General features: G+C 36.6%; 1 protein-coding gene and 1 pseudogene across 1 annotated transcript; one reads left to right on the forward strand and one right to left on the reverse strand.

Moving 5' to 3' along the window:
• Nucleotides 1–5332: 5332 nt before the first annotated feature.
• LOC104607965 (non-functional NADPH-dependent codeinone reductase 2-like) lies at nucleotides 5333–6998 on the forward strand. The gene is made up of 4 exons (XM_010273765.3): nucleotides 5333–5738; nucleotides 5818–6064; nucleotides 6153–6332; nucleotides 6529–6998. The coding sequence occupies exons 1-4, from the start codon at nucleotides 5425–5427 to the stop codon at nucleotides 6751–6753; spliced, it is 966 nt and encodes a 321-aa protein (XP_010272067.1). The 5' UTR covers nucleotides 5333–5424; the 3' UTR covers nucleotides 6754–6998.
• Nucleotides 6999–10043: 3045 nt separating this feature from the next.
• Nucleotides 10044–13081, reverse strand: LOC104607966 (strigolactone esterase D14-like; annotated as a pseudogene).
• Between the last annotated feature and the right edge of the window lie 4879 nt (nucleotides 13082–17960).

A 17960-nucleotide genomic window follows, 5' to 3' on the forward strand; every position in this document is an offset into this window, starting at 1 on the left:
ATAGCCTGTCTTTGGAACGAATTAATAATAAAAATATGGAGAAGTACGGATACATCGCAGAATTCTGACTAGCCTTCTCCTCCTATAAACCACATCTTGTTCGTGAAGTTAGCATCAATTCACAATCAGGATGCATTTCCCCTGTATTATGGAGTTATAAAATTCTGACCTAGGTTGATTGATCACTCTCCAATGTTCCACGGCAGTAATAAAATGCATGCGATTTCCACTTTTTACAGTGGGACCCATGAATTTGTCACTGTCGTAGTGACGTGAAACGTTATCATTGGTTTTAATGGTTTTGGAAGAGAAAAATAACTGGTGTGGGAATAGGTTTTCAAGCCTCTACCTCTCTATTATCATTGCTATATTACTGGTTTGGTAATATTCTATTTGTTCAGTATAACCAAGAACAATAGCTATCAGGTCTGCGAGATGATTATTAGCCACCGGGAAGAGTGTGGTTAACTTAATTGTCCATTTGCTTTGCAGTTGGAATCAGAATTTGAATTGGAATTAAAATCTTTTGGAATTGAAATCAGAATGGTTCATTCCCATAGTTTGTTTGGTTCAGACAAGAATGAGAACGGGAATAGGAACCGGGATCACCAAGAGTGAGATTTCATTCTCAAGGGAGTTAATTTTTGGTATTTTCATAATTTTCAATAATTTCTAGCTTGGGTAATTTTTTTTTTAATTTTTGGTATTTTTAATAATAAAATACAATTAGTTATACTTTTTAATATAAAATATTGTTAATTTTTAATATTCTTAATTATTTTTAGTATTTTAATTATGTTTAGGTTTTCTAAAAATTTTTGGAAATTTAATTAATTGTTGGTATTTAAAACTATCAATTAATATTTTTTATTAGCGTTTATTAAGGTCACAACTCATAAGTTATCTATAATTTTATTAAAACTATCAATTAATATTTTTATATTTAAATTTCTTATTTTTATTACTGTTTATTAAGTGGAATTGAAACACATTTTTAATATTTACTAAGTTTTGTTAATATTTATTTTTAGTGAAAGTTTAGTGGATTTTTAAATTAATAATTTTTTGATTGTTTAACCTCAACTTCTTTATATTATTTGATTTATATCATGGTTTTCAAAATCGGACCGAGTTGGAAAAATCAGGAACTGGTCAGGTGATCGGTTCCGTTTTACCCCAAAACCGTTATTTCGCCAAAAATCGTTGATATGGTTAGCAAACCGCTGACCCGGGTGGGCAAACCGTTTAAATCATCCAATGGTTTTGGCCGTTTTTATTTTTTTAATTTTTTTGTTAGAATGGGACGTCTATTCGGTTCAAATGGTCAGACCGTTTGACCTAGGAACCGAGCCTCTAACCGATTCATTGTCAACAAGCCACTGACAATTATTTCGGTTCCATTTTACCCCAGAACCGTTATTTCGCCAAAAATTGATGATTTGGCCAAAAATCGTTGATTTGGTTAGCAAACCGCTAACCCCGGGTGGTTAAACCGTTTAAATCATCCAATGGTTTTGGCCATTTTTAATTTTTTTTTGTTAGAATGGGACGTCCGTTCAGTTCAAATGGTCGGACTGTTTAACCTAGGAACCGGACCTCTAACCAATTCATTGTCTGGTTCGGTTTTAAAAACCTTGATTTATATTATTACTATTCTCTCTCTCTATCTTGAATGTAATAATAACCTGCATTAAAATAAGAATCATTGGATAACCCAAAGGTCTCTCTCTCTTAAATGTATTTTTTAAATATAATAAGAACATGCAAGAAGCCTTGGAAAACTAAAAGCTATCTAATATTTAATAATCTAATCAAGATAAGCAATGATTACTGTTTTATATTTTTAAAACAAAAGAAAATTAGAAAAAATGCAAAAAATGGAGAAAATAGATAAATAATTTCTCTCAAAGGAGAGATATGTGTGTGTGTGTGTGTGTATTTTTAAGTGGGACTGAAACACTTTTAATATTTTCTAAGTTTTGTTAATATTTTTTGTTTGTTTAACCTCAACCTATTTATATTATTACTACTCTCTCTCTCTCTTAAATGTAATAATAACATGCATTAAAATAAGAGGCCTTGGAAAACTCAAAGGTCTATTTAATAGTGTGCAACTTTATTAATCTAATCAAGATAAGCAATGATTATTGTTTTATATTTTAAAACAAAAGAAAATAGAAAAAATGCAAAAAAAATGGAGAAAAGAGAGACATGTTGATAAGGGCAATTTTATTATAAAAGAGACATGCTGACATGGACAGACCAATTTTAATATATACTACCGGGGACTCATGTGGTGCATGGAAAAATCTAGAAGATTTAAGGGATTATAGCTGATAAGGGCAACTTTTGGGCCCTAATATCTATAAAATAATATTTCTAATATAATTTCTAAAATAGATTAGCTTTTTAAAAAAATATATCAAATAAGGGCAAAAACACTATTCATCTTTTTTCTCTTCCAAACCAATTCCGCCCCAGCCCAGCCTTGCAAACCTCAATGACCACCATCCTCCTGCACTGCTTCTGGCTACGCTTTCGCCCACCTCGGACAACGCCAACAGTGACCTCATGTCGTCTGATTGGTGTTGCCAGAGGTGGAGGCGACAGAGGCGGGGACATTGGTGGATGGTAGTCATTGAGATTTGCAGGGTTGGGGTGGAGGTGGGCGGAGGGGGCGTTGCTAGAGGTGGGCAGAGGCGACGACGCTGGTGGATGGTAGTCATTGAGATTCACAGACCTGAGGCGGAGGTGGGTGGAGGGAGAAGCGGCGGACCAAGCCAAGGTGTAAATCGGGTTGTGCTGGGCCAAACCTTGGGCCAGACCATGCTGCAGACTGGGCCAAGCTATGAGAGGTCCATTTAAAAAAAATTGAAAAAGATGTTTAAATTTTTATTTCATATGATTTTTTATGTATACAATTGTTTCTATATACAATTAGACATATTCATGGGCCAGGTAGCCCGATGGCTCGGCCCGACTTGACCCGTTATTTTTCAAGCTTGGACAAAATTTAAGGCTTATGGGCTCGAGCTTAGGCTTTCTCAAATAAGCCCGGCCTGATACTATTACATATAAAAAAGTACTTATGTTATATATATCAAATATAATAAATATAGTAAATAATATATATATATATATATATATATTCTTCTTAAATTATTAATAAATATCAATTTACTATTAGGAAATATAAATTAGTTTATTAATTTATTACTAAATTAATATAATATTAGTTTATAAAACAATACTGAAAATAAGACATTTTGCGTACAGATTGGGCTTCGGGCTCGAGCTTCAGACTCTATATAAGGGCTGGTCTCGGGCTCAAGATCTAGGCCCGCTGGTCGGGCCGGGCTTGGGCTCGAGCTTGCACATTTTCTGTTGATAAAGAGGCCTATGTAAATTATAAAACTATGATTTTTTATAAATTAAAATTTTTATAATTCTAGTCTAGTATAAAAAAATATAACATTTCTATGTATATTAATATAAAATTTGTTATTTAAATATTATATAATAATATTTACCATATATGCATATAACTTCAAAGTTGAGCTTATTAGGGGTTGTTTTGTTGGGTCCTATCCTCTAAAGCCATCATTGGACTCTAAAAGTTTGATACTCAATTAGACTTCGGATCTGATTATCCTTGATAATGTGTGGGCATGGTGCATATCTTAGTTAGACCTAACTCAAAAGAAAATAGTTGCTACAGCCTACAAATTTATAGGTCTAATCGAGTTAGGTTAAATTATAAATGACTTGTTACTTTTATTATTAATTATTAAAGTATTGTATTTATTAAAATATAGTAATTTCTAGAAATTATCATATTTTTAGAAATATTGCTAATTTATTGGCTAAAATTAATTAAATATAATTTTCTACTATTTATAGCTTAAATTATAATTACTATTAATTACAGTTTAAAAATAATAATTATTAATTATATTACTATTAATAATTAAAACGCATTATTTTTCTCAATATAACTCAGTATTTTTTGTAATAAAATACATTATTTTTAATTAATTTTACTATTTTAATTAAGCTTTAGTTTTTTTTTCAAAATTTTCGGATTTTTAACTAATTTTTGGTGTTTTTTCATTATTATCTAGTAAATTTTGCATATGAGTATTTTTCAATAATTTTAAGTATTTTCATCATTTATTTTTGCATATTAGTCACTACAAAACTAATTTACATTTGCCTTCAGTAAAAATAAATTAAATAACTAAATAAATACCAAAGTTAATAAAAAATAAAACTAATTTTCAGTATTTTTCAATCATTTATATATTGGGTATTTTTTAATAATTTTTGGTATTTTTAATAATAAAATACTATTAATTATACTTTTTAATATAAAATATTGTTAATTTTCAATATTTTTAATTATTTTTAGTATTTTAATTATGTTTAGGTTTTACAAATTTTTTTGGATTTTTAATTAACTGTTGGTATTTTGAAACTATTAATTAATATTTTTTATTAACGTTTATTAAGGTCTCAACTCATAAGTTATCTAATAATATTATTAAAATTTTCAATTAATATTTTTTATATTTAAATTTCTTATTTTTGTTAGCATTTATTAAGTGGAATTGAAACACATTTTTAATATTTATTTTTAGTGATAGTTTAGTGGATTTTTAAATTAATAATTTTTTGATTGTTTAACCTCAAACTATTTATATTATTTGATTTATATCATGGTTTTCAAAATCGGACCGAACCGAAAGAAGTGGGAACTGGTTAGGTGACCGATTCCGATTTACCCCAGAACCGTTATTTTGCCCAAAACTGTTGATTTGGTCAACAAACCGCTGACTCGGGCGGTCAAACTGTTTGAATTGTCCAATGGTTTTAATTTTTTTATTTTTTGTAAGAATGGGCCTTCCGTTTGACCCGGAAACTGGACCTTTGATCGGTTTATTGTCCGGACCAGTTTTAAAAACCTTGATTTATATTATTACTATTATCTCTCTCTTCTCTTAAATGTAATAATAAGATGCATTAAAATAAGTGGCATTGAAAAACCAAATGGTCACTTTCTCTACTCCGCATTTGTTGGCCATAAAAACGCTATCCGTGTCTATCTATCGATGAGATATTCACGTGTTATGTGGGTGGCCAGGTGGGCCAGGGGAGACCACGGTTCGTTTGGACTTTTGAGTGGCTCTCCCCTCTTAATCAAGTTGACAACTTGACATATTGATCGATGTGGACAAATAGCAAGTCGTATGCTTTCGTCCTTCCTTGAAGTAGCCAAAACAGAAATGGCTTCCTTCATTACTTGTGCTTGTATAAATTTTACAGATGGAAGTAGAGACTGATGATCATCTGTATATAAACAGGAAATGGCGTGTGGATAGATTGCAAAATTTTACAACTTTTACTACCTAGGAATTAGAGGTAGAGATGGCTAGTAGTGTTCCCATGGTGGCCCTCAGCTCTGGTTACCTGATGCCGCTCGTGGGTATGGGCACGGCAAGTTATCCCTTTGATGCTTCCGAAGCATCCAAGTTGCCCATACTCCGCGCAATCCAGTTAGGTTACAGACACTTCGATACGGCTGCCCTTTACCAGAGCGAGCAACACTTGGGTAAAGCTATAGCCGAAGCTATTAGCCTTGGCCTCATTCAATCTCGAGATGAACTCTTCATTACCTCCAAATTATGGTGCAGCGATGCTCATCATCATCTTGTTCTCCCCGCCCTTCGCGAAACTCTACAGTAAGATAGATCTCAACATAAAATCAATTACCAGCGGCAGCTGAACTCGTTCATCTTAATTTATTGTTATTGTTTACAGGAAGCTCCAGTTGGAGTACCTTGACCTCTATCTCATTCATTTCCCAGTAAGCATGAAGCCGACCGGGAATTTGGAAATCCCACCGCAGAAGGAGGTAATTGTTGCAATGGATGTAAAATCTGTATGGGCAGCCATGGAAGAGTGCCAAAGGCTTGGCCTCACAAAGTCCATTGGAGTTAGCAACTTCTCTTGCAAGAAACTTGAAAATTTGCTCGCCATCGCAAAGATCCCTCCTGCAGTCAATCAAGTGAGTGATATAGCTAGGTCTCCTTTTTGCTGATTTTTAAAGGTGATTTCTGATTTGATCCCATCATCAATGACTATATATATGCAAGGTGGAAATGAACCCTCTTTGGCAACAAAAGAAGCTGAGAGATTTCTGCATGGACAGAGGGATAGTTGTGGTCGCTTATTCTCCTCTGGGAGCCAAAGGAACTATTTGGGGCAGCAACCGAGTGATGGAGTGTGAATTGCTCCTTGAGATTGCCAGAGAAAGAAGAAAGTCTGTCGCCCAGGTCTAACACTTTTGCTTCTTTAATTCAACTAATTGTTTTTCTTTCCCCTTCTGTTCTGTTTTGGCCCTCAATTACAGTGATAACACTGCATTAATTATCCACCCCACCTAAACCTTCGTCTAGTAGTTACTTGTGATGGTTGAGAAACAAATAAGACGCCGCTGATGCTGGAATGGTTTCAAGTGGTGAATTGCAGATCTGTCTGAGATGGGTATACGAGCAAGGGGTGGGTTTGTTGGTGAAAACCTCCAACGAGGAGAGGCTGAAGGAGAACCTGGATATTTTCAATTGGGCGTTGAGCGATGAAGAATCTGAGAAGATCAATCAGATCGCACAGAGTAGAGGATTCGATGGGGATACGTTTATCTCAGCAAATGGGCCCTTTAAATCCGTAGAGGAGTTCTGGGATGGTGAGGTGTAAAGAGTGAGACCAGATCTGTTCCTCACATGTATATGTATGTTCTAGCGGTATGAATGCCATAAGCATTTGCATTTCCAAATCGGTCATAATTACAGCACAGTGCGAAGTTCCTTCAATTTTGCACTGGTATATGTATTTGTCCTGTTTAGATGGGATAGGTGCAAATCGCAGTACAAGTTTAATGTTATTTCGTATTTGTTTCGCAGACATAAAAAGATATAATAGAAATCTACATCTTTTTTCTAGTCTTATTGATCAAAAGATTTTGCAACCATTTTGAAGCCATGCAATCGGTGAAAAGTTGGTAACTATTTTTTCAAAGAAAATTTTGCACCCATTTTAATTGCAAATATTATGGTACGTAATTGGCTGCAAATTTCCCTTCATTTATAGGGTTGCAAGTCGGGCCTGGTTAAGTTGGGTTAAGGCCAATCCTAACCCAATCCTAAGTTCTAAACCCCCAACCCAAAGTCAACTTCGGGTTGGACCCAACTCAACCTTCTTCCCATCCCTTAAAATCTCGTAAAATTTCTTAATCTTAGGTCTTAACTCAACTTTCATTACATATATTAATTTTATGTTTTATTAGTATTTGTTTGTTGATATTTTTATTGGTTCTTTAAGTATAAAATTCAGAAAACAAAAGTATTTGAAATGACTATAATTTATTATAATGACTTGTAATAGATCTTTTATGGGCAGCAAGATATGGGTGGCAAACAATAGAGAGGAAATCAAGAATAAAATTTTCATAAAACATAAAATATGTTATCAAGGTTTTAGTATTTCCAATTATGATTAAGTAAAGTGATTATTTTAAATGAAATAAATGATAGTATGTGGTGGTGGCTATACGATTATCATGTATCCAAATAAATTAATGTATGAGATAATCATAAAGCTAACCCTAACCCGAGCATCAACTAGATCTGAAGTAATGTCATGTTCATAAATTTCAACCCTAAACCTAAATTTCAACTAGAGTCATGATCATCCTCTCTGTTCGAGGACTCATATTTCACAAATCAGTTAGACAAACCAGATCTCCACCGTTCAGATTTAATAACCTTAAATTGCGAACATGTCTGCAAAAGGTCAATCGGACCATAAACGACATTCGATCGAAGCACAAGATGAAAAACTGCGCAGACTGGAATTTCAAGAATCCATTCCTTTTCTCTCTCCGTTTTTGCACGGGATTCTCTTCCTTTTTCTTTTCTTCTTCTCTCAATCTTTTTGGCAACCAACACCACTAAAAGGTTATTTCATTTTCCTATTTTCATTTGAACAAGAATACCCTCATCCATGGGCTAAAAAATACCACATGAGCTTCTTGGGCCATCCTCCACATAAGAGGGAAACCCAACAGATATAAGCCGTTCCAAACGCTACCTTCGTGGCTCAATTGTTGTATTAGTATAGGTAATCAAGGAGATGAGTTACAACAATTTAATCTGAGAGATTTTCTGTGTTTAGTTACCTGTCAAGCTGTGCATGGATAAGAAAGCTCTAATCCGATTTATTACTTACGTGGGACTTCTACAATGCATGCGCGACTTAGGCTGTACTGGGCTGGGCGTGGGTCCATTATCCTCAACTCAACAGAAATTTCAACCCAAACACAACCTGATAGTTTAATTGCTCAACTTCTCTAGTAATGGGCTCACAAGTTTAAAATTGCTCTATAGATCATGGTTTTCAAAACCGGACCAGATCGGACGTTCGGACTGAAAAAATTAGGAATTAGTCACTTCCATTTTACTTCAAAACTGTCTTTTGGCCAAAAATCATTGATTCGGTAAGCAAATTGTTGATCTGGGGCGGTTGAATCGTTCAAATCATTCAATAATTTTTAGCCATTTTTTATTTTTTTGTCAGAACAAACCTCCGTTCGGTTTGAATGATTAGACCGTTCAACCCAAGAACTGGACCCTTGAATGCTTCATTGTCTAGTTTGGTTTTAAAAACCTTGCTATTGATTTCAAAATAAATGACTAAGGATCGGTTCATATCTGGAATTGGAATCGGAATAGTTTATTCCCTAATCTGTTTGGTTCAGATAGGAATGATAATGAAAAAAATCAAAATCAACATGAATGGGATTTCATTCCTAAGAGAAGAGCAGGGAATGACTATTCTCACATTTGAGGGAATGGCCATTCCAGCAAGAATGAAAATGGGATTCTGATTCCGCTCAATCAAATAATTGAAATCAAAATAATCCATTCCAATTCCAATTTCAAATCCTTATTCCTGTAAACCAACTGGGACCTAAATAAATGTGAAGTCACTCAAACCTGAACATGACCAGACGAGACTAAATAAAATTTGATAAATCTGATCTATCCCAGATCACGAATAATATCCTTTTGCTGTATTTGGTTTGAGAAAAACAGAGAGTTGGAAAAGGTTCACAATTAATTTCAAAAAAACTTTTCCACTAATCTCTCATTTCTTATTTTCTATTAAATCACAATAGTCTTACTATGTTAATTAGTTAAATTGGAAATGCCTGACTTCAATCTGATTCCAATCGAAAATCCGATTAAAGCCAACGCAATCATGACGTGATAGGGTTCATTAAAGTGGGTTGTAACCGGCCCATTGCAATATTAGCTAGTTAATGAGCCAAGTGCTTGTTCCTGCTGATATGCAAATCATGGTTTTCAAAATCGGATCGAACCAGATGGTCGAACTAAAAAAACTAGAAATCAATTAGGTGATTAGTTCTGTTTTTTTTTTCTACAAGCAGATTTTTATTAAAAAAACGTTAATTTAATCAATAAACTGCTGATCCAAGCAATTGAATTATTCAAACCTTTCATTGGTTTTGACCTTTTTTTATTTTTTATTTTTTCTCAGAATGGATCGACCATTCAACCTGGGAGCTAGACCTCTGATCAATTCGTTATCCGGAACAATTTTAAAAACCTTGATGCAAACAACCTACGTACATACTTCAAAGAGTCCAAGAAATAGAGCATGTAGTCAAGTAATGCACTTTCGGTGGACCTTCTGCATTCTTTGATTTATGTTTTAGCACTTGATATCCTGATTTACTGCTGTTCAGAGTCTTGTACTTAGGATGATCCATTATTGAATGGATATCCTAGATCGGCCACGTCGAAGTGTATACTTTTATTAAGCAAGGATTAATTGAACAAACGGAATCGGATGCAATAGAGACTAAATCAGCCCCCACAATATTGTTCCTCATAACGTCCCACGGCACATTCCGGCCGTGTATTGGTAAGATTTCCCGATGGTAATTCCATGTAAATATCGGGAGATGTGCCGTAATGTATTATGATGACGTCTATAATATAATAAAGACGTTCAATGAATACCTAAACAAGTGTTTCAAGCCTAAGCGAGGGTAATGGTTGCCAGAATATTCTGACAATATAGTACAATATTTCAAGGAGTCGGCGTTCTGTGCACTGGACGCATGAACCCGCCAATCACACACACATGTTGGCGTGTTTAAAATTTATTAACTTTAACGGACGTTAGTTAAAGAATCCAGTTGAACGGACACAAAAACATAAGAAGAAGAATTAAAACCAACGCCGATGATTCTACCAACAACATCAAGCAGCAACAGAGGGGCCGTCGGCTGTCGGAAATGATAGCTCAGTCTTGTCATCAAAACCAACGCCGATGACTCTACCAACAACATCAAGCAGCAACAGAGGTGCCGTCGGCTGCCGGAAATAGTAGCTCAGTCTTGTCATCAAAACTAACGCCGATGACTCTACCAACAGGCAGCAACATCAAGCAGCAACAAGGGGCCGTTAGCTGCGGGTAGTGCCCATCGTTTTCAATGATTTCCGGTGTCGATTCGCCCTTGATCTTGCTCTGCATGTAGCGAGCGACGGATATCGGAATTACAGAGTCGTGCGAAGTCTGAACGATGGTGCATGGGACCTGAACCCACTCCAGCACATCTCGTACATCGCTCAAGAAGATGGTTTTAGCCAATGAAAGCGCAATTTCTGGCCTCATTCTTCCCAAACATTTCTCATACTTCTCCAAGGCCAGAGGGTGTTCTTCATCTATGAGAAGACGGGCGGATTTTGGAACCCAAGAGCTGAAGTTGGACTCTATGGTCATGAACATTTGCTCAACAACTGATCTCTCGAATCCTCCTTCATAGTCTTGTGCATTCAAGTAACTAATATCAACACAAATAGAAAAAAAAAACTTAATCTGAGAGAGAGAGTGAGCGAGAGGATATTTACCTGGGAGAAGCTCCAAGAAGTATTAACCTCTTGAATAGATCGGGTCTTTTAGTGGACGCAACACATCCTATCATACCTGACACAGAGTGCCCAATAAATACAAAGGAGCTCAAGTTCAGCTCCTGTATCTGAGCAATGAGATCGTTGGCAAAAGCATCAAATGAAGAATATCTATCAGGGTCGAAGAGGTTGAGATGGGCCACGGCGCCTGAAAAAGCACCAGTCGAAGACTAAGACACAGCAACGTTGAGCTAGGTATGGAAGGATTCTGTTCCATACAGACTGATCTCCTCCATACCCATGTGCAAGAATGACAGTTTCTTTGCCAGAACCCATGATTCTTGCGTTCATGGCGGCAAAGACGGTCATCTTGTCAAGAAAAAGATGAAGAAGAGGAGGAGGAGGAAGAAGAGAACGCATCAACTTGATTTCGTGCCGCCTCCAGTGGCTTCTGTGTTCAGTGAGATTGTCGGTCGCAGGTGGATGCTTCTGGGCTAGGGGTTGGCGGAGGAAAGTATGGGAAGAAGAATAGTGTAAGGTGCGTTTGACGTTTTTGTCTTTTTGTGTCCGGTTCAACCGGATTCTTTAACTAACGGATAAACGTCCGTTGAACTAGTAAATTTTAAACACGCTGATGTAGGCGTTTGTGATTGGCGGGTTCACGTGTCCAGTGCACAGAAAGCGGTCTCTGTCCGGATCGTCTGTCCCCAGGGGACAGAAAACTCTGTCCCTGCCAATAAGGAGTATCCACGGCACCACTTCATTCCAAATTCAAAATTAACATAGTCAAGTACTTAACGGCAATCGCAACTCAAAAGTAAAAAATTATCAAATTTTGTTAACCCGCTTAAATTTGAAACTCAAAAAATACATCTCCTTCCTCAACCACGGTACATTCGTCTGCTGCAACAGCCGGCTCTCAAGTCTCAATTGCCGTTCATTCCCCATCTCAAGCCGCCCCCCTCTCTCTGTTCCTCTTTTTTCCTTCATTCCCCTCCCCCACTCTCTCTCTCCAGAAACTTTGTTTCTTTATTCTTCCCTCTCGTCTCTCGTCCCCGGCATTTCAAACATGCTTTAGTCGTAGGGCTGCTTCCTTCGAGTTGAATCGTAATTGAACAAAGCAGTTTGAGGTCCCACGAGCTTTTTCTAGAAGTTTATTCTCAGAACAAATGAGTTGTCTACTCCGACCAAAGTCTTTGGCGGTGGTTCTGTTTTTGGTTTTTTTATATCCCTCACTCGGCCTTCTACCCTGTGCAACTCTCTCCCACAATGAACCACCTACTCCAGAGCACAACTGAGTGCTGTTGGCGATGCATGTGAAAACAAATTACAAAACAAGTGGTATCTACCCCAAGTTCAATCGCGAATGGCGGCCTTTCTCTACAGAAAAACGACATGGCTTGATGTAGGAAACCAGCAAAATTGATCCAGTTGAGTGGTAATCAAGTTAACTTATCAGAGTAAAGGGATGAATTTGAAACAGTCAATTACTCGGCAAGTTTTAACTAGTTTTCTTCCAAGTTTTTTTCACTGGAGTCAAAAACATAACTATCTTTAATTAACTCGTTTTAAGCAATAATTGTTAGTCCCTCATCATTCTAACAGCAGACTGATAGAGGGCAGATAAAACACTTGACTGACACTCGGACACTAAGCCAAAGAATACAGATTTGAACCAACTTGACTGTAAATGTGCCTCTCGAAAGTATTACTTGCAATAGCCTTTGTAAATGAGTCAGCTAGCATACCTTTTGTAGGCACATAGTCTACCTGGATTTCCTTCTTTTCGTAGATATCAAATAGATATTTGTACTGAAGTTCTATATGTCTTCCCTTGGGGCCTATTTCGCCATTCTTTGTCGTCTGAATTGCAGCTCCATTGTCATTGTATATTTGAGCCGGATCGCTTTGCAACTCTCTTATCTTGAAGTCTTCTAGAAACCTGTTTATCCATACAGCTTCTGAGGCTACTGTACTGCAAGCTATGAATTCAGCTTCCATTGTGAATTTTGCAACACATCATTGCTTTCTGCTGGCCAATGAAACAACTCCTCCTCCAAAAAGGAAGACATACCCAGTAGTTGACTTTCTATCGTCAACATCCCCTGCAAAATCAGCATCACAATATCATAATATTTTTAAGCTATCACAACAATATGTTAGCAACATTTAGTTCCTTTGAGATATCTAAAAGTTCTCTTTACTACTTGCAAATGAGGCTTTCCTGGATTGCTTTGATCATGGTTTTTAAAAACGAACCGATGACCGAACCGGTCAGGAGTCCGATTACCGGTTCAAACGGTCGGCTCATTCTAACAAAAAAAATTTAAAAATTTAAAAAAATTAAAAATTTGGAAAACGGCCAAAACTGTTCGAACGCTTAACCAGCCGGTTCCGCGGTTTGCTGACCAAAATCAACGATTTTGGGGGAAAAAGCGGTTTTGAAGGAAAACGGAACCAGTCAGGTGACCGGTTCCCGGTTTTTCTGGTCCAGTCCGGTTTTGAAAACGGTGGCTTTGATATCTACTAACTAAGCTAATGACAAACTTAAATCAGGCCTAGTGCACAACATGGTGTACATTAGGCTGCCCACTGCTTGAGCATAAGGTTTCTTAGCCATTTCATCTTTTTCTTGTTTAGTCATTGGACACATATCTTTGGTCAATTTTGTGGACTGAATTATTGGTGTGTCAATAGGATTACACTCATCCATTCTAAATCTTTTAAGAATAGTATCTATATATTTTTCTTGAGATAGTGAAAGTGTTCTATTTTTTCTATCTCTTTCTATTTTTATCCCAAGAACAAATGAGGCATCTCCTAAATCTTTCATTTCAAATTGGGATTTTAGCCAGTCTTTTGTTTTTTCTATCATTTCCAACAATTAGGATATCGTCTACATAAAGAGATAGCAATATAATGGAACTCCCACTATTCAAGACATATATACAGTGATCAAAAATATTTGGAACAAAACCAAGTTTTATAATGGCATTGTGAAAAGTGTAATACCACATACGAGGAGATTGTTTTAATCCATATAAAGATCATTTTAGCTTATACACTTTTCTTTCTTCCCCTTTTACAATATACCCTTCTGGTTGTTGCATATATATGTCTTCATTGAGTTCTCCATTTAAAAATGCATTTTTTACATCCATTTGAAATAGTTCCCAATCAAAATAGGCTACCATAGCAAGTATTATTCTAATAGATGTAAATCTAGCAACTGGGGAATAAGTTTCTTCAAAATCAATTCCTTCTTTTTGTGTGTAGCCTTTTGCTACCAATCTTGCTTTATATTTATCTATTGACCCATTGGGTTTTAACTTTCTTTTAAGTATCCATTTGCACCCTATAACTTTCTTATCCTTGGGTTGTTCTACTAAGTCCCAAACTTGATTCCTAACCATCGAGTCAAACTCTTCGTCCATGGCTATTTTCCAATTTGCATGATCAGCAAAGGCCATTGCCTTTGTAAAATTTAATGGATGAACTTCACAATCTGTTATATAGTCATTTTGAAATGAGTAGAAGTCTTTGTATCTAGAAGATGGAACTCTTTGTCTTTGTATTCTAGTTATTATGTCCAAATTAGGAGGTTCAAAGTCAATAGGACTTTCAACAACCTTTTCTTTTTCTATCTCAAAAAGGTCAACCAACTTCTTAGGATCGTTAGGGTCAACTTTATCTTCTAAAAATTCAGCATCCCTACTTTCAACTAATTCAAGAGAACCATTAGATTTGTGTCTCACAAATCTATAACCTTTTGATGTTTCAGAATACCCAATAAATGTTGCTCTGAAGCTTTTAGGATCCAATTTGTTTCTAAGTTGGTTAGGTACCCAAACATAGGGAGTAGATCCCCATATTTTTAGATTTGTAAGATCAAGTTTTCTACCTGTCCAGAATTCATAGGGAATTAGTTTATTAATCTTTGTAGGGACTCTATTTAATATGTAAACTGCGGTAGATAAAGCTTCCCCCCAAAATTGGTTTCCTAAGTTCGAATGACTTAGCATAGATCTAGGCATGTCCAAGAGGGTCCTATTTCTTCTTTCAGCCACCCCATTTTGTTGGGGTTGTGTAAGAAATAGTTAATTGGTGTATAATTCCATTTTCTAAACAAAAACTATCAAATAGTTCGGAAATGTATTCTCCACCCCTATCACTCCTAAGTATTTTTATTTTTTTTCCTGTTTGGTTTTCAACTAAGGTTTTGAATTCCTTGAATTTATCTAGAACATAAGATTTTTTATTTAATAAATAAATAAAGTCAAATCTTAAAAAGTCATCTATAAAAGTCACAAAGTACTCCATCTTCCTATGGGTTTTCACATTAAGTGGTCCACAAACATCTGAATGAATGATTTCTAGGAATTCCTTAGATTTCTTAGCCTTTCCAAATGGTTTTCTATGCATTTTTCCTTGCAAGCAAGGTTCACAAATTTTAAAATCTGTCCATTTGAGGTAACATACTATTGTCACACATCCTTTTTAATTTGTCTCTATTTATGCGTCCGAGCCTCAAATGCCATTTGTAAGAGTCTAAACAAACAAACAAAGCACAATCAACATAAGTAGAAGCAGTAGAAATCTTATTATTAATAGAAAGTTGGTACAAACCATCTTCTCTCACCCCCATAACAGAATTCTCCCATGTTTTCCTATAGATACCTTCCCACTCCTAAAGCAGTGAGCTAATGCACAACACCTGCTTTGTTTGTCACTCAGAGAAAGTAGTAGAAATCACCAAAGTGTCAAGTTCGACTGTGACTTTTACCATAACAGGAAAAAATGACAAGAAAAAAGAGAGTGGGAAAAGGAGAAGAGGCCGGCCTCTCGGGGCTTCCGTTTTCAAGTGGGAAATGTAGGCCGTCCCTTAAAATATTCAAAGATGAAAAGAAATATCAAGAAACGAGAAAATACTATGAATTATTCTCTTCCAGCAGTTGTAGGTGGGAAGAAGAATGAAGTTTGAGAGAGAGGGTCGCGTCGAGCAGTTGAAAGCAGCCTCCATCGGTTGGTAGCAGTGGTCTCTGGTGGTCGATAGCAAGGGCGGAACCAGAGGTGACCGGGGAAAGAGAGAGAGAGAGAGAGAGGTTTGAGATGGAATGAATCTGGACGGGCAAGGCAAGAAATTAAAAGTTTAGAACAACCAACAAACGAGATTTAAGTTCTTTTGACTTTAAAGCCTGGACTCCGTTAACTCTTGGCTTCAAGCGAATGAAGGACGTGTTCAAATTATATTGGTTGGAACAGAAAATTTTCCGTCCCCTGCGGACAGACGATCCAGACTAATATTAAGGGATAGGTGTTAAAAAAAAATTTAAGTGCTCATCAAACATTTAACATTCCTACAATTGTGCCTACCTGATCTGGTCTGTGAATGAACAGCTTGGCTTTGGAACGAATTAATAATAAAAAATACGGAGAAGTATGCAGAATTCTGAATTCCATCCCCCTAACTCTCTCCCCCTTCCCCCTATAAACCACATCCTGCCTGTGAATTTGGCATCAATTGGCGATCAGGATGCATTCCCCTTATACTTTGAGGCTATAAAAATCTGACCTGGGCTAATTGGTCATTCTCCCAATGTTCCTCGGCAGTAATAAAATGCATGGGATTTCCACTTTTTAACAGTGGGACCCATGAATTTGTTACTAACGTAGTGACGTGAAACATTATCATTGGTTCTAATGGCTTTGGAAGAGAAAAATAGCTGGTGTGGGATAGTGCAACCCCAATGATTTTCAAGCCTCTACCTCTCTATTATCATTGCTATACTACTGGTTTGGTAATATTCTATTTGTTCAGTATAACCAAGAAGATTAGCTATCAGGTCTGCGAGATGATTATTAGCCTCCCGGAAGAGTGTGGTTAACTTAATTGTCCATTTGCTTTAAAATCAGAGTCAGAATTTGAATTGGAATCAAAATCCTTTGGAATTGAGATTAGAATGGTTCATTCCCATAGTCTATTTGGTTCAGACAGGAATGAGAATGGGAATAGGAACTGGAATCAGCAAGAATGAGATTTCATTCTCAAGGGAGGGGGAGGGAATGCTATTCCAGCAGGAATGGGAATGGGATTCCGATTCCGCCCAACCAAATAGTTGGAATCAGAATAGCCCATTCCTATTCCGATTCCAGACCTCTATTCATGCAAACTAAACGGGGCCTAAATTCTTGCCCCTCCAATCTACACGCACCAAGATGTCTTTGATGATATGTTTGATGTTTAGTGGATGGGAGATCTGTGTTTTGATTGATTTGATGACGATCTCCCAGTCTCCATTAATGATGCAACGTGTAGAGCTCTTTCAACTAAGTGTCTGCTTGGCATCAATGTCGTTGCTCCAGAAAATGGTGGCACATTAGTGTCACGTTGGAAAATCAATGCTCTAGGAAACGTCAATATGTTTGAAACTATTTTTTCATAGAAAACGGCGCTCCAAGCCACGCCTTGGAAATCGAGAGGGCGTGGTTTGGAGCAACGTCGAATTCGACACTTTCTCAGGTTGGATCTTGTTGCTACCAACGATGACATGAGGTGGCAGTAACGTGGACTTCCTATAATGGGTACAATGCTGAAAACAGATATGGAGCACTGGTACCAAACAGAAGGTTGTGCTGTTGCTTCAGGAAACATCCTACCTGGTAGCAATGTTTCAAAACAAGAAAAAAGACACCGTCTTCTGAGAATTGTATTTGCAACATTGATGCGAAACATATTCTAAGGGTGTCAATTATACATGTTTACGGGCTGGGCTTTGGGCATAACTTTCCATTGTGTTGGGCCGGGCCCATTCAAATTTTGACAAAAGTCAAGCACAAGCCCAACTCATGAACAGGTCTAATGTCAATGGACTAGTTTGGGGTCAGACCTAGTCCAAACCAAAATCAATTTGGATGGATTGAATGGATGAATAAGACATATTGAATTAGACCAATCCAGACTTAATG

The sequence above is a fragment of the Nelumbo nucifera genome, chromosome 4, assembly GCF_055504915.1.
Source record: "Nelumbo nucifera cultivar China Antique chromosome 4, China Antique-T2T, whole genome shotgun sequence".
In the NCBI taxonomy this organism is placed as follows: domain Eukaryota; kingdom Viridiplantae; phylum Streptophyta; class Magnoliopsida; order Proteales; family Nelumbonaceae; genus Nelumbo; species Nelumbo nucifera.